Source organism: Oncorhynchus kisutch, linkage group LG6 (genome assembly GCF_002021735.2).
Source record: "Oncorhynchus kisutch isolate 150728-3 linkage group LG6, Okis_V2, whole genome shotgun sequence".
In the NCBI taxonomy this organism is placed as follows: Eukaryota; Metazoa; Chordata; class Actinopteri; order Salmoniformes; family Salmonidae; genus Oncorhynchus; species Oncorhynchus kisutch.
The window spans coordinates 27,656,663-27,680,033 of NC_034179.2; the positions used below are offsets into that span (position 1 = coordinate 27,656,663).

General features: G+C 41.5%; 1 protein-coding gene and 1 pseudogene across 2 annotated transcripts; both read left to right on the forward strand.

The window, feature by feature from the left end:
- Positions 1–344: 344 nt before the first annotated feature.
- Positions 345–3,671, forward strand: LOC109892596 (myotubularin-related protein 8-like; annotated as a pseudogene).
- A 9,419-nt stretch (positions 3,672–13,090) lies between these two features.
- Positions 13,091–21,144, forward strand: LOC109892597 (APC membrane recruitment protein 1). Of its 2 annotated transcripts, XM_020485250.2 has the most exons (3): positions 13,091–13,190; positions 13,428–13,595; positions 14,493–21,144. In XM_020485250.2, the coding sequence occupies exons 2-3, from the start codon at positions 13,502–13,504 to the stop codon at positions 17,684–17,686; spliced, it is 3,288 nt and encodes a 1,095-aa protein (XP_020340839.1). In that variant the 5' UTR covers positions 13,091–13,190; positions 13,428–13,501; the 3' UTR covers positions 17,687–21,144. The 2 variants fall into 2 exon arrangements, with proteins under 2 accessions (XP_020340839.1, XP_020340840.1); XM_020485251.2 differs by lacking the exon at positions 13,091–13,190 and having other exon boundaries at positions 13,484–13,595; positions 14,390–21,144.
- The last annotated feature ends 2,227 nt before the right edge of the window (positions 21,145–23,371 follow it).

Sequence of the window (23,371 nt, forward strand, 5' to 3'; positions counted from 1 at the left end):
TGTCCAGACATGCTGTATAAAGGCACACCAAATAATGCCGGTGTGCGTGGTAGGGGTATATTTTCCTGTATACATTTTCCTACCGCAGCAAAATATGACACATGGCTGCATGGATTTGAAAACGGCAACCTTGTCAAATTTTACGAATTTTGGCTGCGTTTACACAGGCAGGACAATTCTGATCTTATTCCACTAATTGGTCTTTTGATCAATCAGATCAGCGCTGATGTGATTGGGCAAAAGACCAATTAGTGGAAAAATATTGGAATTGGCTGCCTGTGTAAACGCAGCCTTAATTCGTCGTCTACAGTTCCCCACAAATAAGGCGACCTGGAACGCATCCACCGTTTTTGCTCGGCAAGGACACAAAATTGCTTAACGTGCAAAATCGTTTCCTCGGAAAATGGCAAAAGACTATAAGAAAAAAGTAGCTGTGAAAAATTGTATATGGTTTAGACCAGCATCCATTTCTCGGCATAGGACAATGGAGCACATTTTAACGCCAAAGGTAAGTGACCACTAGCTTGCAACTACGCGAACATTAACTTCACTAGCCAGTTTAACTTCCTAGGGGAGTTTTAACTGACTCGTCTACTTGTTCTTTGATTTAGCTAACTATTAAGTATTTTATAGTCGTTTGGGCATTGGTTTAAGTTAGTAGCTTGCTAGCTGTGTCATCAGAGAAATGTATTAGAAAGACATGGCTCTGGGTTTCATGAGACTAACACAGTCACTACAAGCTAGATAACTAAATTACATCCCTGAAAATAATGTATAACTAACCCAAGGTAAACAACGACCTGTCGAGTCCAATGAGAACAAATTAGTCCTAGTGGGAAGAACCAAGCACGAGCTAGCGAGATCCCTTGGAGTGTTCTAGCATGAATTTGCATATTCCATTAGGGAACAGCTACTCTATTACACATGCTCACGTCAGAGCAAAATGTATCTCACTTCAGAGTAGCTGTTCTGTCTGTGTGTGTGTGTGTGTGTGTGTGTGTGTGTGTGTGTGTGTGTGTGTGTGTGTGTGTGTGTGTGTGTGTGTGTATGTGTGTGAAGAACAAATTCTGATTTACAATGAATGACTACATTTTATTGCTTTGGCAAAGGGTAACATCTACCAAACTTACTCCACTCTGTTTGTAACATATTCTAGTTTTGGGAACAGAAAAGTACAGTTTTGAGATCAAATGTTTTATTGATGAGAACATTTGCATAATGTCAGCCAGAAATCATCTTCTACCACTGCTGGCCACTGGGCTTCCTCATTACCATATTTGGTAGTAGTGAGTGGAAACATGGATGCTTCACACTTATGCATCTGGGGAAATATCTGGCTCATTGTTCTGTCTGTGATCCCTGTGTTGGAACCTCTAGGTCTCCAGGATTTCCTGTGCTTGGAAATATTTCTCAGCCATTCATTCACCTGCTGATATTTGTTTTTCAGAGAACTGACTGTGAACCTCAATCTGGCCTAAGATATATATTTTTATTTGAAATGACAGGTGGAAGAAGTGAAATTGTTAGAGCGATACATTGCAAAGAAGCCAGCCACTGGCACTCTCTATCTCACAGGAACCCATCCCATCTTTGTGGAGACATCCTGTAACACCTGCAAGGAAACATGGGTATGACATTTGTTCAGATATCATGGCAAGGGGTGAGAGCCAATGTACGTGCTATGAAAACACCCCTGGCCCTTTCTAAAACCATGTACCCCTTTGATGTTCACAGCTATGAAGGCACTGGATAGATGTACGCTTAGTTGGTGTGTAAGTGCCTCACTGATTACGCCTACACTTATCCAGGTTTCTGCCAACTTTGAAGTAGTAGGGGTAAGAGACTTAAAAGCCAGGAATCAAGATTAATAGTTTTTGTTTCACTCATAACCAGGTTTTACACCATCTCATAGCTACAGTAGAGAAACTCCCTCTTACAGCCACAGGATGCCCGCTTCACATTTCCTGCAAGAATTTCCATGTGGCTCACTTTGTCATTCCCAGTGGGGGGACTGCCAGAATGTGTATCAGTCCCTGCTCAGACTCTCCCAACCAGGTACTTACAGTAGACTTCCAGATCAACTCTCCTTTAACATTACACTTTGGAGAAAACAAGATTGTGATCATTGTGAATATTCATAAAATTCTTACCTACAATAACATTGGGCTTTTTTATAAGGCAAGTGGACGATTTGTATTCTTTTCTTTTCAACCCAAAACAAGACGAAGATGAGAGAAGACATGGTTGGGGCTTTGACTCAGCCATGAATTTCAAAAGAATGGGATTGCCCAACGAGTTTTGGGAAATGACAGAATTCAACAAGAACTATGAGGTAAATTGACCAATTCTCAATTCAATTCTATGCACATGTTTTCATGGCTATTGTTATAGTCATAAATGTTTTGTTCCCTCTGATGGATTGCTTAGCTTTGCAGCACATATCACTCAGAACTGGGCATTCCTAAAACTGCAAGCAAGGGCACAGTCTTGGGGAGTGCCAAATTCAGGAGCAGAGGGTGCATTCCTACTCTCTCCTACTTCCACAAGCAAAGTAATGTAAGTTCAGACTCTCCTTTATTTAATGCAAGGGTCAGCGACTCATCTCTGCTCATGCTATACTTACAGTATATGTTAATGATTACAAAGGCATTCCAAATGCACTTCATGGTGACGCTGTTCTGGTTTTCCTCTCACATACCAGGCTGCCATTTGCCGTTGTAGCCAGCCCCTGTCTGGGTTAAATGTTCGATGTGTAGAAGATGAGGCGATGCTACAGGCAATCAGCTGGGCTAATCCCAAAAGCACCTTCGTGTATGGTGGATACCAGACCTAAGGTAAGAACCACATTTTAAGATAAATGTATTGCTAATTTCCCCTCTGTTGTATTTTGCTCAACCCTAACCCAAACTGTCCTGCCTTTCTTTTATTTCAAGTTTAATACCATGGCCAATAGAGCAGCAGGGAAGGAATACGAGAAAGAGGACAACGACTCAAACATCTGCTTTCAGTTTGTGGGCATCGAGAATATCCATGTCATGAGAAACAGCCTGCAGAACCTTCTAGAAGGTTACTATCATTGGTCTCACATAAAAAGGGATGAACCATAATCTTTGGGTGTAGTGGTTTTTATTTATTAATCATATACTTGTGTGTAAAACTCAAGTAATTTTGCAGCATGAAAAGACGAGGCAAAGTTCATGCTTAACAAATCCTCCAGTTTATAAGGTGCCTAGTTGTCTATTTTCAGTGTGTGCTATGAAGTCTCCAACAATGAGTGACTACTTGACGGGACTGGAGAATTCTGGTTGGCTGCGTCACATCAAGGCTGTGATGGATGCTGGAGTGTTTCTAGCTAAGGTAATAGACATCCTTCCATGTAGCCATCTCCTTTGTGTTGCTATGTTTGAATTAAACATTCTTATTAGGTATCTATAACCTGTGAAAAAAATGTATTAAAACCCCCAAATGATCATGTTTGCATCTACTTTTTACTCTAGCATGTGGTTCTGAGCTATCCCTAGTCTCTAAGGCTGTGGCTGAGGAGAAGGCTAGCATGCTTGTGCACTGCTCAGATGGCTGGGATCGATTGGCTGAGTCAGGTTGGAGACCTGAGCCAACTCTTCGTGCTTACCGCGGGGAGCGTGTGACTGGTCAGACACCGTGTTATGCAATGATGCGCACGGTGTCTCCAGTTCGCATTCATAGCCCGGTGCGCTCTATCGCATTTGCCGGGCTAGAATGGGCATCCAGCCAGGACGGATGGTGCTGGCTCAGCGCTCCTGGTCTCCAGTACACCTCATTGGACCAGGATATCCTGCGCCGGCTCTGCGTACTATGTCTCCGGTGCGTCTGCACAGCCCGGTGCATCCTGTGCTAGCGCCCCGCACTTGTCGTGCTCAAGTGAGCATCCAGCCAGGACGCATTGTGCCAGCTCTACGCTCCAGATCTCCAGTGCGCCTCCACAGTCCAGTACGTCCTGTGCCTGCTTCCCGTACTCGCCCTGAGGTGCGTGTCACCAGCCCGGTGCCACCTGTACCGGTCCCACGCACCAGGCTTCCAGTGCGGCTCCTGAGTCCAGTATGTCCTGTGCCTCCTCCCCGCACTCGCCCTGAGATGCGTGTCTTCAGCCCGGTACCACCAGTGCTGGCACCACGCATCAGGTCTCCAGTGCGCCTCCATAGTCCGGAACTCCCGGCGACGGTCCCCATTCCGGAGCTCCCGGCGACGGTCCGCAGTCCGGGGTATATGGCGACGGTCCGCAGTCCGGGGTATACGGCGACGGTCCGCAGTCCGGGGTCTACAGAGACGGTTCCCATTCCGAGGCCTCCGGCGATGCAGCGATGATCCGTAGTCCAGAGCCTCCGATGATGATCCATGGTCCGGTTCTACAAAGGCGGAGGGATCAGCGTAAAGTGGGGGGGGCGGCGTCCAGAACCAGAGCCGCCACCGAGGGTAGATGACCCTCCCCTATAGGTTCAGGTTTGCGGCCGGGAGTCCGCACCTTAGGGGGGGGGGGGATACTGTCACGCTCTGACCTGAGATATCTCTGTTTTCTTTATATTTTGGTTAGGTCAGGGTGTGACTAGGGTGGGTACGCTAGTTTTTGTATTGTCTAGGGGTTTTTGTATTGTCTAGGGGTTTTGTATTGTCTAGGTGATTTGTATGTTTATGGTGGCCTGATATGGTTCCCAATCAGAGGCAGCTGTTTATCGTTGTCTCTGATTGGGGATCATATTTAGGTAGCCATTTCTCTTTGGTGTTTGTGGGATCTTATTCTATGTTTAGTTTCCTGTCTGCACTATTCATATAGCTTCACGGTAAGTTTGTTCAGTGTTCATTCTATTTAATGAAGAAGAATGTATGTATACAACGCTGAACCTTGGTCTCCTTTGTATTACGAACATGACAGGTTCACTGTTATAAGCTAACTTTTTTGATGAATTTAAGCAAAATTCCCACATTTCCCGGGCTTAACTTCCCATGGAACATTTCTGGAAAAATTCCAGCCCTTTGCAACCCTAGTTATTGCTCTATTATCATTACTCTATTTTATTATTCTACTATGAGAGATACTAGATACATACTATGACAGCAATTCACTCTAATAGGTACACAGGTTGTATCTGGCACAAGTGACGATTAAACTGATTTGGATTTCAAAGACTGACATTATTGTAATGTTTGATATTACAACATTGATGTGTGATATCTTTTTTATCAAGCATATGTTTTTTGCAAATGTATGCCTTTATTACTATATGATTTATATTGCCTGAATACTCAATGATTATTAACACCACAGTTATGTGTGCTTCTGTCAGGGTTGTGGTCAATTACATTTTTTAATTTTTAATTTCACCTTTATTTAACCAGGTAGGCAAGTTGAGAACAAGTTCTCATTTACAATTGCGACCTGGCCAAAATAAAGCAAAGCAGTTCGACACATACAACAACACAGAGTTACACATGGAGTAAAACAAACATACAGTAGAAAAATAAGTCTATATACAATGTGAGTGTAACGGATGTGAAATAGCTAGCTAGTTAGCGGTGGTGCGCGCTAAATAGCGTTTCAATCGGTGACGTCACTTGCTCAGAGACCTTGAAGTAGTGTTTCTCCTTGCTCTGCAAGGGCCGCGGCTTTTGTGGAGTGATGGGTAACGATGCTTTGTAGGTGACTGTTGATGTGTGCTGAGGGTCCCTGGTTCGCGCCCGGGTATGGGCGAGGGGACAGTCTAAAGTTATACTGTTACATGAGCAAGTGAGGTGAGATAAGGGAGGTAAAGGCAAAAAAGGCCATGGTGGTGAAGTAAATACAATATAGCAAGTAAAACACTGGAATGGTTGATTTGCAGTGGATGAATGTGCAAAGTAGAGAGAGAAATAATGGGGTGCAAAGGAGCAAAATGAATATATACAGGAGGGAAAGAGGTAGTTGTTTGGGCTAAATTAAAGATGGACTATGTACAGGTGCAGTAATCTGTGAGCTTCTCTGACAGCTGGTGTTTCCAGTTTCAGAGATTTTTGTAGTTCGTTCCAGTCATTGGCAGCAGAGAACTGGAAGGAGAGGCGACCAAAGGAAGAATTGGTTTTGTGGGTGACCAGAGATATACCTGGTGGAGCGCGTGCTACAGGTGGGTGCTGCTATGGTGACCTGCGAGCTGAGATAAGGGGGGACTTTACCTAGCAGGGTCTTGTAGATGACCTGGAGCCAATGGGTTTGGTGACGAGAATGAAGCGAGGGCCAGCCAACGAGAGCGTACAGGTCGCAGTGGTGGGTGGTATTTGGGGCTTTGGTGACAAAACAGATGGCAGTGTGATAGACTGCATCCAATTTATTGAGTAGGGTATTGGAGTCTATTTTGTAAATGACATCGCTGAAGTCAAGGATTGGTAGGATGGTCAGTTTTACAAGGGTATGTTTGGCAGCATGAGTGAAGGATGCTTTGTTGCGAAATAGGAAGCTAATTCTAGATTTAACTTTGGATTGGAGATGTTTGATGTGGGTCTGGAAGGAGAGTTAACAGTCTAACCAGACACCTAGGTATTTGTAGTTGTCCACGTATTCTATGTCAGAGCCGTCCAGAGTAGTGATGTTGGACAGGCGGGCAGGTGCAGGCAGCGATCTGTTGAAGAGCATGCATTTAGTTTTACTTGTATTCAAGAGCAATTGGAGGCCACAGAAGGAGAGTTGTATGGCGTTGAAGCTCGCCTGGAGGGTTGTTAACACAGTGTTCAAAGAAGGGCCAGAAGTATACAGAATGGTGTCGTCTGCGTAGAGGTGGATCAGAGCAGCAAGAGCGACATCATTGATGGATACAGAGAAGAGAGTCGGTCCAAGAATTGAACCCTGTGGCACCCCCATAGAGACTGCCAGAGGCCCGGACAACAGACCCTCCGATTTAACACACTGAACTCTATCAGAGAAGTAGTTGGTGAACCAGACGAGGCAATCATTTGAGAAACCAAGTCTGCCGATGAGGATGTGGTGATTGACAGAGTCGAAAGACTTGGCCAGGTCAATGAATACGGCTGCACAGTATTGTTTCTTATCAATGGCGGTTAAGATATTGTTTAGGACCTTGACTGTGGCTGAGGCAGGGTAGGATAGACATAGGTCTGTAGCAGTTTGGGTCAAGAGTGTCCCTCCCTTTGAAGATGACCGCAGCTGCTTTCCAATCTTTGGGAATCTCAGACGACACGAAAGAGGTTGAACAGGCTAGTAATAGGGGTGGCAACAATTTCGGCAGATAATTTCAGAAAGAAAGGGTCCAGATTATCTAGCCCGGCTGATTTGTAGGGGTCCAGATTTTGCAGCTCTTTCAGAACATCAGCTGACTGGATTTGGGAGAAGGAAAAATGGGGAAGGCTTGGGCGAGTTGCTGTGGGGGGTGCAGTGCTGTTGACCGGGGTAGTCAGGTGCAAAGCATGGCCAGCCGTAGAAAAATGCTTATTGAAATTCTCAATTATAGTGGATTTATCGGTGGTGACAGTGTTTCCTATCTGCAGTGGGCAGCTGGGAGGAGGTGTTCTTATTCTCCATGGACTTTACAGTGTCCCAGAACCTTTTTGAGTTTGTGTTGCAGGAAGCATATTTCTGCATGAAAAAGCTAGCCTTGGCTTTTCTACCTGCCTGTGTATATTGGTTTCTAGCTTCCCTGAAAAGTTGCATATCACGGGGGCTGTTCGATGCTAATGCAGAACGCTATAGGATGTTTTTGTGTTTGTTAAGGGCAGTCAGGTCTGGAGAGATCCAAGGGCTATATCTGTTCCTGGTTCTAAATTTCTTGAAGGGGGCATGCTTATTTAAGATGGTGAGGAAGGCATTTAAAAAAAATAACCAGGCATTCTCTACTGACGGAATGAGATCAATATCCTTCCAGGATACCCCGGCCAGGTCGATTAGAAAGGCCTGCTCGCTGAAGTGTTTCAGGGAGCGTTTGACAGGGATGAGTGGAGGTCATTTGACCGCTGACCCATTACGGATGCAGGCAATGAGGCAGTGATCGCTGAGATCTTGGTTGAAAACAGCAGAGGTGTATTTAGAGGGAAAGTTGGTTAGGATATCTATGAGGGTGCCTGTGTTTACGGCTTTGGGGTGGTACCTGGTAGGTTCATTGATAATTTGTGTGAGATTGAGGGCATCAAGCTTAGATTGTAGGATGGCTGGGGTGTTAAGCATGTTCCAGTTTAGGTTGCCTAGAAGCACGAGCACTGAAGATAGATGGGGGGCAACCAGTTCACATATGGTGTCCAGAGCACAGCTGGGGGTAGAGGGTGATCTATAGCATGCGGCAACGGTGAGAGACTTGTTTTTAGAGAGGTGTATTTTTAAAAGTAGAAGTTCAAATTGTTTGGGTACAGACCTGGATAGTAGGACAGAACTCTGCAGGCTATCCTTGCAGTGGATTGCAACACCGCCCCCTTTGGCCGTTCTATCTTGTCTGAAAAAGTTGTAGTTAGGGAAGAAAATTTCAGAATTTTTGGTGGTCTTTCTAAGCCAGGATTCAGACATGGCTAGAACATCCGGGTTGGCAGAGTGTGCTAAAGCAGTGAATAAAACAAACTTAGGGAGGAGGCTTCTAATGTTAACATGCATGAAAAAAATGCTATTATGGTTACAGAACTCATCAAAATAGAGCGCCTGGGGAATAGGAGTGGAGCTAGGCAGTGCAGGGCCTCGATTCACCTCTACATCACCAGAGGAGGAGTAGGATTAGGGTACGGCTAAAAGCTATGAGAATTGGTCATCTAGAACGTCTGGAACAGAGAGTAAAAGGAGGTTTCTGGGGGTGATAAAATAGCTTCAAGGTATAATGTACAGACAATGGTATGGTAGGATGTGAATACAGTGGAGGTAAACCTAGGTATTGAATGATGATGAGAGATATTGTCTCTAGAAACATCATTGAAACCAGGTGATGTCATCGCATGTGTGGGTGGTGGAACTGAAAGGTTGGATAAGGTTTTATGAGCAGGGCTAGAGGCTCTACAGTGAAATGCATGTCATTTTAAAGTCAATTTAGCAATTGAACAAAAATCCAATTTTTTCGCCACCTAGCTAACGTTAGCCACAACAAATTGGAATTTGTAACATATCATATCATTCTTTCATCACATTCCCAGTGTGTCAGAAGTTTACATACATTCAATTAGTATTTGGTAGCATTGCCTTTAAATTCTTTACCTTGGGTCAAACATTTTGGGTAGCCTTCCACAAGCTTCCCACAATAAGTTGGGTGAATTTTGGTCCACATTCCTCCTGACAGAGCTGGTGTAACTGAGTCAGGTTTGTAGGCCTCCTTGCTCGCACATGCTTTTTCAGTTCTGACCACAAATTTTCTATAGAATTGAGGTCAGGGCTTTGTAATGGCCACTCCAATACATTGACTTTGTTGTCCAGAAACCATTTTGCCACAACTTTGGAAGTATGCTTGGGGTCATTGTTCATTTGAAAGATCCATTTGCAACCAAGCTTTAACTTCCTAACTGATGTCTTAAGATGTTGCTTCAATATATCCACATAATTTTCCTAACTCATGATGCCATCTATTTTGTGAAGTGCACCTTCAGCAAAGCACCCCCAGAACAAGAGGCAGCCACTCCCGTGCTTCACAATTGGAATGGTGTTTTTCGGCTTGCAAGCCTCCCTTTTTCCTCCAAACATAACGATGGTCATTATGGCCAAACAGTTAGTTATTTTTTTGTTTCATCAGACCAGAGGACATTTCTCCAAAAAGTATGATCTTTGTCCCCATGTGCAGTTGCAAACCGTAGTCTGGCTTTTTTTATGGCGGTTTTGGAGCAGTTGTTTCTTCCTAGCTGAGCGCCCTTTCAGGGTATGTCGATATAGGACTTGTTTTACTGTGGCTATAGATACTTTTGTACCTGTTTCTTCCAGCATTTTCACAAGGTCCTTTGCTGTTGTTCTGCGATTGATTTGCACTTTTCACACCAAAGTACGTTCATCTCTAGGAGACAGAACGCGTCTACTTCCTGAGCAGTATGACGGCTGCGTGGTCCCATGGTGTTTATACTTGCATACTATTGTTTGTACAGATGAACGTGGTTCCTTCAGGCATTTGGAAATTGCTCCCAAGGATGAAGGAGACTTGTGGAGGTCTACAATTTATTTTCTGAGGTCTTGGCTGATTTCTTTTGATTTTCCCATGATGTCAAGCAAAGAGGCAGTGAGTTTGAAAGTAGGCCTTGAAATCCATCCACAGGTACATCTCCAATTGACTCAAATGATGTCAATTAGCATTTCAGAAGCTTCTAAAGCCATGACATCATTTTCTGGAAATGTGAAAACCAAAAGTGAAACCCAGGCAACCTAAGTATGATTCTCAATCAGGGACAACAATTGACAGCTGCCTCTGATTGAGAACCATACTAGGCAGAACTCAAACCAACATAGAAAAACAAACAGACTGCCCACTCCAACTCACGGCCTGACCATACTAAGACAAAAACAAAGGAACTAAAGGTCAGAATGTGACAGTCATGCACAAAGTAGATTACCTAACTGACTTGCCAAAACTATAGTTTGTTGACTAGAAATTTGTGGAGTGGTTAAAAAAATAATGACTCCAACCTAAGTGTATGTAAACTTCTGACTTCAACTAGCTTTAAATTTCATAGATGTTATGTGTTTTATATCAATTCAAAACTGGAATTTTTCCTCAAAACAAAGGTTCTAAAGGTATGCCAGACATTTATGGAATAAATCAGCTTGATGATTATGTGACACAGTGAATTAGTTATTGATTTTTAAATGGCTTTTGGCAAATCTCTGTTGAATGTCTGAATGTGTGAATATAAAACCAACTTTACCTCGGTCTCTCTTTCATGGCACGTCGATACAAAGTGATTTTCTTAGCAAATTAGGGGAGGATTTTTCGAATATTAGGTTAACGCGGCATGAAGTCGGAAATTTCGGGGTTCCCAGTTGTTTTGAATGCGGCACACCGAAATAATCGAATATGGATTGTCATTCAGGAAGTCAATTACTAGCTAGCTATAAACATAACTAAAATTGCTAAAGAAGCTATTTGCGGGAAAACAGACTAACATTAAGTGATTATTAAAGATTCTTCCATTTATTGTTGTGTGCATAGCATAACTAGCTTTCAATTGGTGAAAATGTCCACCTCGCCCTCCCTCATAAAAAAAATAGCTAGCTAACGTTAACTAGATAGCCATCAACAGCCTTTTAAAAAAGGCCTTTAAATGCACATCATTTGATGAGCCTTATTTAGGCTTTAATTTTTTGTCCTTTTGTTTTAGAGAATATTTGTGTAATATACATCTGTTTGAATTTATGTGCATTTTGAAAGACTGCAATGTAAGTATAAAATAAAATGTGCAGTAAAAATTACAGCCATTAAAATGACTTGAACAAATTTTGCAACAGAACATTTATTTTTATTTTGACACTTTATGTGCATACACCCCTTGAATTTTTTTTCCATATTTTGTTGTGTTGCAGCCTGAATTTAAAATCAATTAAATTTAGAGATTTTTTGGTCACTGGTCTACACACAAAAAATACCCCATAATGTCAAAGTGGAATTCTGTTTTTGAAATGTTTAAAATTAATAAAAAATGAAAGCTGAAATGTCTTGAGTCAAGTATTCAACCCTTTGTATGGCAAGAAGTAGTGGAAATGTGCTTAACAAGTCACATAAGTTGCATAGACTTACTCTGTGTGCAATAATAGTGTTTAACATAATTTTTTTATGACTCCATCTCTGTAGCCCTCACACAATTATCTGTAAGATCCCTCAGTCGAGCATTGAATTTCAAACACAGATTCAACGACAAAGACCAGGGAGATTTACCACTGCCTTGCAAAGAAGGGCACCTATTGGTAGATCAGTAAAAATCATAAAACAGTCATTGAATATCCCTTGGAGCATGGTGGTTATGAATTACACTTTGGACGGTGTATCAATATACCCAGTCATTACAAAGATACACATGGTCATTCCTAACTCAGTTGCTGGAGAGGAAGGAAACCTCTCAGGGATTTCACTATGAGGCTATTCACGATGAGAATGGATCAACAACATTGTAGTTACTCCACAATACTAACCTAATTGACTGACTGTTCTGAATACAAAGTGTTATGTTCAGGCAAATCCAATACAACACATTACCGAGTACCACTCTCCATACTTTCAAGCATAGTGATGGCTGCATCATGTTATGGGTATCCTTGTTATTGTTAAGGACGGGGGAGTTTTTCAGGATAAAAAAATAAATAACGGAATGGAACTATGAACAGGAAAAATTCTGGAGGAAAACCTGGTTCAGTCTGCTTTCCACCAGACACTGGGAGATTAATTCACCTTTCAGCAGGACAATAATCTAAAACACAAGGCCAAATATACACTGGAGTTGCTTACTAAGAAGGCAGTGAATGTTACTGATTGGGCAAGTTACAGTTTTGACATAAATCTACTTGAAAATCTATGGTAAGACCTTAAAATGGTTGTCTAGCAATGATCAACAACCCATTTGACAGAGCTTGAATAATTTTGAAAAGAATAATGGGGGCAAATGTTACACAATCCAGGTGTGGAAAGCTCTTAGAGACACCCAGAAAGACTCACCGCTGTAATCGCTGCCAAAGATGCTTCTACAAAGTATTGACTCAGGGAAGTGAATACTTACATCAATTATTTCATTTTCAATACATTTGCAAACATTTCTAAAAACATGTTTTTAGTTTGTCATTATGGGGTATTGTGTGTAGGTGGGTGAGAAACAAACCTATTTGATTCATTTTTAATTCAGGCTGAATAAGTCAAGGGGTATGAATATTTCCTGAAGGCCCTGTATATTATTATGTCCATGGTGCATTCCACCAATGAGATTTATAGATACATATCTCATTGGTGGAGTGCACCATGCAAGTAATAATATACATAATTGACATTACATTGATGGTGTAGCTGACGTTCCAGTAGTCTACTAACAATACAATTTCAACTGAGCTATGATAATAGCCATGTAGACCTAACAACGTTTCAAGTGTGTACAGTGAAACGCTTAACTTGCAAACCCTACTCAACAGTGCAGTATTCAATGTATATAAAAACACGTGAAATAGGAAATAAGAGCGGAAGCTATATGCAGGGTCTGCCAGTAACACATGTACAATGTGCAGGCATACTGGAATATTTGAGGTAGGTACTACGTAACTAGAATGAATGAAAGATAAATTGACCATTTAATGAACGTCTTGTTGCCGAAATGTTCCTAGTTTGAGCATCCGGAGGCCAAGAAGGGTGCAAGCTCCGACCCTACTTTTCTGTTTTGTGATTATTTTGTCGTTTATTTTTACTTTATTTTCACAAGATGTATCAGATATGATTTCTTACAACTGACAAGTTTCTAATTTATCGTGTTTTTTCTTCTTCTAGTATTTACAATAGACGATAACTAAAAAGAAAGACATACCCCATCCTCACTACGACTACCAGAATTCAATGCGCATATGAACAAGAGGCTCCAGACTGTTAACGCGACTGAACAAAGTGAATCGGATTTATTGTGTATATTATCCTGGGGTGTAGCAGCCAAACAACAAGGTTGGTTAATTTATATATATCCCCATCGCCTAAACACGACTTTTATTGGGAAGGTGTTTTGAAAAATTTCCCTCGTTATGCTAGCCACCGTTTGACGCATGCAGGGAATTATTGTATTCTAGGCTAGCTAACTAGTTAGCTACCGTAGCTTATCACCTCTGCTGCCAGTGTGTATATTTCCCAACAATGGTAGTTACTGTAGCAAGAAAGTAAAATGTTACTTCTTGGAAGTAGCTAGCTAGATTGCTAGCAAGCTAGATTAATACAATCACCTCAATTTCGGAATATTAGCTAGGTAGATGATAATTTGCTGGTAGTTTACGTCCTTCAGATTTACAGGCCACACACAAGCTAACGTTAGGCATTAACTTAGCTACACATAGCTAAGCTTTGTTGTTGTCCTAACCCGACGACTGCTTGGGTAACAAACGTCATGCTTCGAGTGTTTCTCGCGTAGTATAGCATAATAAATAATTATCCCTGCATAGCTAATGATTTTGTTTCCAAAACAGGTGGTGACTTGATAGCTATGCCAAGTTAAAACAGTTTTGGCACATCCTATTGTTTATTTATTTGCTCATAATGTTGCACCTAGATAATGGACAACTTGCTTTACACTTTTTATGCAGATAGCATGACATTGCTGTTGTGAAGGTTTGTCAGATCATTAACTATAAACGTGTTATTTCCTCTAATGCGAAGAACCATTCCAACATGCTTGATGTAGGCCCACCAGTGTATAAAACAGAATCGAATCATTCTATGCCTAATCCTTCATTTGTCCTACATTTCAGAAAACATGGAAGCAAATGGTTTTGTAGGATGGCATGGCAGCAGTCTTCTTTGCACCTGATGGTGATGACTGTCATGCTCTCTGTTCATTTCATCTTCCTGTAGATTGTGTTGCCATGGAGCCCTGCGGAGGAAATGAGCCAGCAAGTTATACAAAGCATTTGTCTGCTGGCTGCGAGCAGACAGCTATGGGTGGCCAGGATTCACAGACTGAGGTAAAGCCTCCATCTGACACATTTGATGCTGTGCCCCCTGAGCCTCAGCCATCAGGGAAACTGAAGAGGACTGCCTTAAGATTCTTTGGAGGACGTAAAAGCATTTGTGTTTTGCCCAACTTCTTTGGAGGGAGGAACAAAAATCAGAACAAGTGTGTCTCTAAAAAGGGAGTAAGCAAGAGTAAAACGCATGATGGACTTAGCAAGGCAGGTTGGGAGGACAGTCTGGGAAGTGGATATGTTCCAGCAGGAGATTTTGAGTACCACAGCCAGACTCCTAGCACTTGTTGTAGTGAATTTGGTCACTCTACTGGTGATCAGAAGTCCTTTTCCCTCCCCCGTCAGAAAAAGGGTTTGAGGGGACTTTTTAACAGCATCAGGCGTCATAGAAAGAATAGAAATTGTGATTTAGAAAGAAATGAAATGGTTGCAATGTCTCATGTCTGCAACAAAGAGGTGCCTATTGCCCATACTAAGATTGACCAAAATGACACTGAGTGCCTGAACAGTTTGTCTGAATCCAATGTGCCTGTTTCGGCAAATGTCAAAGATTGTTTGACTATTGCGCCTGAATGTATTAATGTTGATGTCATAGTGTCTGAGAACAATATGGTGAAACAAAGGAGTGTGGATTCTCTTGTAGGGGAACTGATGAAAGGCAAGGACGTTGTAGCAAAGAATGATAACCCAAATAAACATGAAGAGACACTCCATGAAACCACTGAACCTGGTTCTCTCCCAAACACCAACCTAGAGTCTACAGTGACCGTCCAGCTGCCTACTGGCTCATCTCAAATAAGCTTGCTTTATGGTGATGTGGCGTCTCTGAAGAGTTTTGACTCACTCACTGGCTGTGGTGACATAATAGCTGATCAAGATGACGACAGTATTGCAGAGAGCACAGTCTCGGGGGAAAGGAGTCGAAATGCAGGCAAAAGGAGTTCCTGTTATGTTACCTACCAGGGTGGAGGAGAAGAAATGGCCACCCCTGATGAGGTGGCTGGAGACTATCTCCATGACCTCTGGGAAAATGACGCTGTAGAGAACATTTGCTATACAGACAGCCAGGAACCAGACTTTCTAGAGCACAGTGAAAGTCCTAGGATGACACCTGAAGAGCCATCTAGCTCCTATAACATGGACATCAGCAACAACAGCAATGGTGATCTTGAAGTTACAGAGACCACCCTTACATCTGCGGATGTCATGACACCTCAGAGCGACCATCAAGAGTCAGTTCCTAACAGCGATGAGGGTTACTATGACTCTACCACCCCAGGACAAGATGAAGACGGACGTGACAAAGTTGACAATGTCAGGACGGATAGACTACCAAGGGACAGTTACAGTGGCGACGCTCTGTATGAGCTTTTTGAGCCTGATGATAGTCTTATCAGTCCACCTCTTGAAAAATCTAAGCTGCCTGATCCACTTGAGTTTTTAGAAATGCCAGCTCAGTGTAGTGATGTAAATGCTATGTTCACTCCTGAAACAGATCTAATGGAAGAGGACCGGCTGACTTTGATCCAGCAGGACCTTCTCTGCGCGGAGTTGAAAAGCATGTGTAAACTTTCCAAAGAGCAGGCTCTGTTCACCAAAGGGAGGATCCACCAAGATAATAGCTTCCAGGAAAGCATTTCTAAGGTCAACACAAAAACTCAAGCCTCTATGAAAGAGGACCAGATCAACCCAGAGGCTTTGAGTAAAAAAGAAAACCGATCGCATGCCATAGAGCAGAGATATTTCAAAGCCTGTAATGGTGGGAATCGTGAGAGAATGTCAGATGCAGCTTTTAGCTCCCTTGCTTCAAAAATATGTCAATCACAAGAAATTTGCCCTGAGCAAAACAAGCCACAGTCCCCCCACTTAAGAGGAAATCATGATATTTCTAAAGAAACAAATAATGATTTGAAGGATGACCAGGCAATTTGCTTCTCCCAAGCCCTAGTGGACTTTACAAAACAGTCACAGTTTTATAGTGATTCAAATGAAAGCATGGGAGGCTCTGAGTCAGGCTCTCCTTTTTCCCAAAACATGCAGTCCCTCCCAGCCATTGTCACATTTGATGTTGTGGACATCGATAATGAGGGGGAATATGATCAGCAGATGGATATGGTAATGGAGGAGGAAGACATCACGTCGCCTTACGAAGTGTTTGAAGAAAGCTACCTGCAAAAGGATGCGTTTGCTGAATGTGACTTACAAATGTTTGACCTCTATGAACGGAGTCTCCTCAGTAATACTTGGGGAATCGCCAGCCTGCCACGTCACCTTAGCCTTACACAAGTCCATCGGTCAAGTCCACTGGCTCCTCTGTCGAGTCCTCTGGCCTTAAATCGGAGGAGTAGATCCCTGGACACAGAGAGCTTGGAGTTAGAGATGACTGACATGTATTTAGGGAGTGGGGCAGCGCTAGCGTCATGCCCTAGAACTGAAAGAGTGTCAAAGATGGCGTCCTCACTTCACCGCAAAAATAATGGTCACATTTCCACTTCAGAAAATGGGGACAATAGAAACATGTTGCAGTCATGGCAACCAGATACTGAGGGGACTGTAACCCACCCTGGAGCAGATGGGAAAAGAAAAGAGCAGACGCACAGTCTCTATCAAACCCAAGACGGACACGTGGTATCATTCAGTCAGCCTGTCAGTCGAGTCCCAAACTGTAAACCTCAACCGATCTCAGCTAGCAAACTGACTGACAGAGTATCCTGTAATTCTATCCCTCAGAATACAGGACCGTTGCATAGGCCATCTCATCTTCCTTTGCAATCGGAATCCTGTCGGCCTCAGGCCCCTGGTCGACCTCATGCTCACTATGGGAGATCAGATAAGGCATCAGGTGGTGGGGGTGAGGCCCTTTTTTACACATCGACTGTTGACTCTCATCCTTACAATCAACACAGTAAGATTAGGCCAGTGGGGATCACCCATGGAATGCCTCATCTTTGCTCTGAGTCTGGGAGTCCTGTAAGCCCAGTGGACTATGAGCAGCTGCCAGACTTCACCAGTAAAGGAAGAAAAGCAGTGGAAATGGTGCGCCCTGTTGAATGTAGCAAACACATGTCTGGAGCAAATCCCTAAAAATGGGATGAAACCTCTACAGTTAGCATATAGGCCTGTATCCCACGTTTTCATACTATGTGCCACCAAAAAGACACCATCTAGTACGTTTACATCACCGAAAATAGAATGATTGTCTGTTACCGTTATCACACATTGCAAATATGCTGTTTTGATTAATAAGCTATTGTATTTCAATGTGATGTACAAGCCTTAGAATTTGTGTTTCAATGGATAAGGAAGCCTGTGCTGTTCTATCATGCTGCGTTATCTTGTGAACAGTCATCAAAATACAAACTCCCATGCAATCTTTCATTAAAATGTTCAGGCACGAGTATACCTTGCATTTGCTCAGCCCAGCGTTAGGCTACACATCACATTTTATTACACATATTGGTAGCTAAACTACATGGTATGTTCACTCTGTCAAGTTGTAGGTAGCCTTTAGTCTTTAAAAAAAAGACTTTCTTTACAGAAAGCTGTTTACTGCAGTCTTTGTACTAGTACACTATTATGATGGTATTAGATTGTGATGCATTTATAAGATTCAGATTCAACATGCAGATTTGAATAGGAGGTCAGTTAACCTTTTTTAGATATCAAATGTAGGGGGAACCGCATCGATAATGTCTTACATTTTCGTGAAACTGATTTTGTTGGTAGGCTATAAACTGTATGTTACAATGTGTTTTATGTTTAGAATTTATTTAATCTTACATCAGTTAAATTGTACCTTTAAAAAAAATAATGGTTACGCTGTATGTTTTATTTTTGGTTGACAGAATCTGATATCTGAAAATAATGCTTTGTTCTTTAGATTTGTATTCTGTAGTACCTCTGCAATAATTCTAAAAAGTGATGTTAAATTTGTATTCACAACCAATCCATCTGCTGAAAACTGATATAGATTGATTTTACCCAGGTAATCGTAACTCAACTGTCTGCTGGCAAAGTCTGGGAAATTGTGTCATGCTGGTTGGCATTTTGGGATATTGCCTCAGTTACCTTTTTTTTGTCTAGCACTATGAAGAATATAATGCTGCCTTGCACTTAAATCCTTGATACATTTGTTTGTAGATAAAAAGACAAAAAACACGGATGGTTGGGATACTTTTTTATTGCCGATTTTTAGTAGATTCATCATAAATGTTCCTTATTTCTGTGATTATCATACTATTGTAAGACCTTTTCGATATATTATACTCATTGACCAACTCTGCATTTGTTTCTACATCTCAGCACTTTCTTTTCTACACTACATTGTCTGTTTCATTTGTAAGACCTGTCCTAGCTACAGTTAGTTTTATGTATTTACTGAGCACATGGCTCCATGTTTAACTTTTGTATTTTGAGCATTAATACATCTTATCATGATTCTTGTCTTTAAAGTGGCAATCTGCAGTTCCAACAATAACAAAGCGGTCACCCCCCACTGATCTGCTAGACAGCTGAGGGATAGGGCAGAAGAAATGTAACCACTTTCAAATTCATGAACAGACCTAATATGTATCAATGATGGTATCAAAATTATAGTTTTAATCATGTTTTTAGGCTATACAGTGTTTGTTTACTTTTTACAACATTAATTACAAACAAAGGAGTAAGACATTTTGTGTTCTGATTGGGTATGGCAGTTGCAGTAATCTCATGAGGCATCTTGATGTTTTATTCTTCAAGAACATTAATTAAAGTCTACAAATGTATGTAACTGCTGCAGGTTGCCCCTTTTTAAGTTAGATTTTCCCTATGTTATTGTTTTCTGTCAGCTGTTACAACTGAATTTGTTGTGGTAAGCTATCTGTGGCAATTTCATGCCCAAAGATGAGACAAAACCAATTATGGGAGTTTTAGTATGTGTTTTTGCTCTCACTGGCATTAACAAAGGGCATGTGTAATTGTATCAATTAAATTTTTCAACAATAAGGAATAGGCTGTAAATATGTATATCAATTTCCTGATTTGTCACGTACATGCCGAAGCAGCTGGTATGAATGAAAGCAAATGTTCAAATTTCTATGCCTACATGTAGCATATACAGTGGGGTCTGAAATTATTGACACCCTTGATAAAGTTGAGCAAAAATTACTATAAAATAATTAAAATACTGTTATATTGTATGCTAAAAAAACGGGAAAGTATATTTTATACTAATACAATCGCTCAGAGAAAGAGATTTTGTTTAAGAAGGTGGGTCAATTTTTTTGATGCCCCTTGTTTTCAATAACTTTCAATACCTCACCTTGTGAGGTTAACGGCACTGAGCGTTTTTTTGTCAAATGTTTTGAGTTAGAGAACACATTGGGAGGTATCTTAGACCATTCCACCATACAGAATACTTCCAGATCCTTGATATGCATTGCTCTTATGGACTGCCCTTTTCAAACCACAGGTTTTCAATCACTTTCAAGTCTGGAGACTGAAATGGCCATTGCAAAATGTTGATTTTTGTGGCCAATTAACAATTTCTTTGTGATTAAAAAAAACATTAAAATGATTGGGGTTATTGTCTTGCTGGAGGATCCACGTGTTGCCAAGTAACCAGGTTTTTGGCAAAAATATCCAAGTACTGGGTAAAGATGCCGTTGACCTTAACAAGGGCCCCAGGACCAGTGGAGGAAAAATAGCCCATTACATCAAAGATCCACCACCATATTTTACAGTAGGCATGCTTTTTTTTCTGCTCATGCATTCTCATTTCGATGCCAAACCCACCACTGGTGTGCATGGCCAAGGAGCTCTATTTTCATATCATCCAACAAATGTAAGCGCCTGGAGTTTACTAAACGGCTTTGGCACTTGGATTGGAACTGACGCTTTCGTCACATTACATGATAATAGAGCTCTTTGGCCACACACACCAGTGATGGGTTTGGTGTCAATGAGAAGTAAGGCCTATATATATCTGTGGATCTAGAGACACTACCCTCTGCTGGACAAATAACTTTACAACAGCAAATGAGACCAACAATCCTGGAGCATACAATCCTATATCTTTTGATGGCGCCAGCAGCCAATAATGATTTTTAGGTTGGAGCTTGCTAATGCTGAAATAGAAGAACATCAAGGTCAGTTTGCAGTCTCATCTGTTGTGAGCAAGCCTCCAAATTCCTCCCCATTTGATGTACAACCATTGACTCTCAGCTACCCACTGGGCACACCACGTCATTTCAATATTGACATTTTTTTAATTGGTTGAGATGTTGATCAGTGAGATTTCAACCTTTATTCACCCACTCAAGACTGCTAGAAGTTTTTTGAATTCCCAATGTTATCACTATGCTTTCAACCAGATTTTAGTTTTTTATTTAAACGTGTTATCACTTTCAACCATTTTAAAGCACAACAAAGTTCAAATGGGAATTCAATGTCAGATATTTTGTATTTATTATACAACTTAATGTGTTATCACTGTGCTTTATCTAATAGCACAACCCAATGAGCTGGATTGCAGTTGAGATTAAAGTACATAGTGCAAGTGATCAATGGTGTTTGAGTTTCTGTGCAGATTATAGCAATTGATATGTGGTTTAGATGGAGATGTGAATCCAACATTAATTATTATCTTGAAGATGAAATTTGAAATCAACCTGAAACCCTAGGCCTATATGTATTGTCTATTTTTAGTTGAACTCTGGGTTGAATTGAAACAAGACAATAGCTGTGGATGACTTTGCAAATGCTATATATGGGCCTAAATAGTATCATTGATGATATGACATAAGGTATGGTTACATTTTATTTTTACTCTTAAACCTAGTTAACCTACCCTTTGGAATTACTTCAATAGCAACAGTGAATCTATTTAGTTATTAAGAGATCTCTCAATGATCATTCTGAAGATAGCCCATTGGTAGTAGTCAGTGATAAACACCTAAGTTAAGCAGGGTTGGGCATGTTTAAAACCCTGGATGGAATCCTGAATGGATAGCTGTAGATGGAAATACTCTCCAGTAGGTGGTGCTGCACAGATTTCTTTCTTTCTGAGGGTGGCTTTACCGTTGAAGATCTGACATTGTCTTGAAGGTACAAATTCAACAAGGTTTGTCTGTTGAAAATGGATTATCATGATGAGATAATCCTGTGGTTGAAATTTCACGCTCAAAACAAAAGTTGACATTAATGAATTTTTCAAATCCAATGTATTTTCCACTTAGATTGCACATCGCCATACTTTGACAAATTTCAGCGTTGATTCAACCAGTCTGTGCTCAGTAGGTATTGTGTTATCTGGATTTGCTGTGAGAGGGAACAGACAGTACCATGGCATAATAGTTTAAAGCCTACTTCACAAATAGTATTTTAGAGTCCGTGTGGTAGTGTTGACAAAACACCTGGAACTACAAGATGTTGGTGTGTTGCCACTGGAAAAATACTTAGAAATGCATCAAATTAAATCTCACACCCTGACCACAATTCAGTAGGCTACACCATAAAGCTTGTGTATGATTACCTTACAGCTATTAATCTTTGTGTATTTATGTGTGACAGTCTTTTGTGTCCAAACCATGAGAGAAGAGCCATTTTCCTGAGTTATGTAATTCCTTGTGTTCCCTGAACTGTAAACACATTGAGATGATGGGAAATGCTACTCTTGAGGTTGCCTGGCCGTCATCCAAGACCTTTTGCGGCCAACTACTGTGCTCAACCACGCAGACTCCAGAGGAGTTGCGACACAGGAAACTGGAACTATTCTTGTTTTTGCTCCTGATTTAGATAAGTGTGTATAGGCCTATGTGGATATATAGAGAGAGACTGAAAGCTCTATGTGATGTTAATTTAATAGAACACATTTGAACATTAACAAGTGAACGAAATACAAATGTGAACTGGACTGTGAGACTATTTGAGGTGTACGTGGGCCAAGGCTGGGTCACTGCAGCGCAGTGCATCCACTACAAAGCTGTAGTAGAAGTATGTAGATTTCCCACTGCAGTGGTTTAGCCCCACTCTAATGCTGCAGTCTCCCTGGTTTTAGATTTCACTGGATTTCTACAGTACCCCACCCCCTACCCCACCTCCCTTTTCCGTTGCACAGTATCATGTGAAAGCTTATTCTAACAGCATATTCTATCATCATGGGAGAGTAAAAATAGCAAGATCTTCTCACTAATGATGTTTGTTTCCTTTTAAAACAGTGACATATTTTTTTTTACTTCTGAGCTGTCGTTGTCACTGAGCCTCAGTGAAGTGAATGTATCAGGTTCCAGATAATGAGATTCTCTCGTTTGAAAGGTACAGGCACATTGTCATCTGAGGGCAGCGGAGACTCCTCTGATTCTAATATGAAACGTTTCCTATCCTCAGATGAGCCGCAAAGACAGACAGCAGCCTAGCATTGAGGTCAAAACAACATGATGCTTTTCCCCTTGCTTTCAAGTAGCTGCCAACAAAAAGCTGTTGACTGCCAGTGTCAAAGAGGTCTTGTCTGTGGACTTAACTTTGTTTGTGTGGACTAAATACTTGTATATCTGAGCTTTTCTTAAAGCCAGCCCATGTCAACCTTTTCCTCATCTCTCCACACAAGCTCCCAGTTATTGTTGGCTTCAGATTCAAAGCCATTGTGCTTGCCTTTGAGGCAGTGAGGGTAACCACTCCTCTCTACCTGCTGGCAATGATAAGACCACACAACCGGCCAGGCCAGTGCTTTGTTACCTCTGGTCTCCCGGAATCTCCCCCATGAGGACTCAGTGTATGGTCCACCTGGTT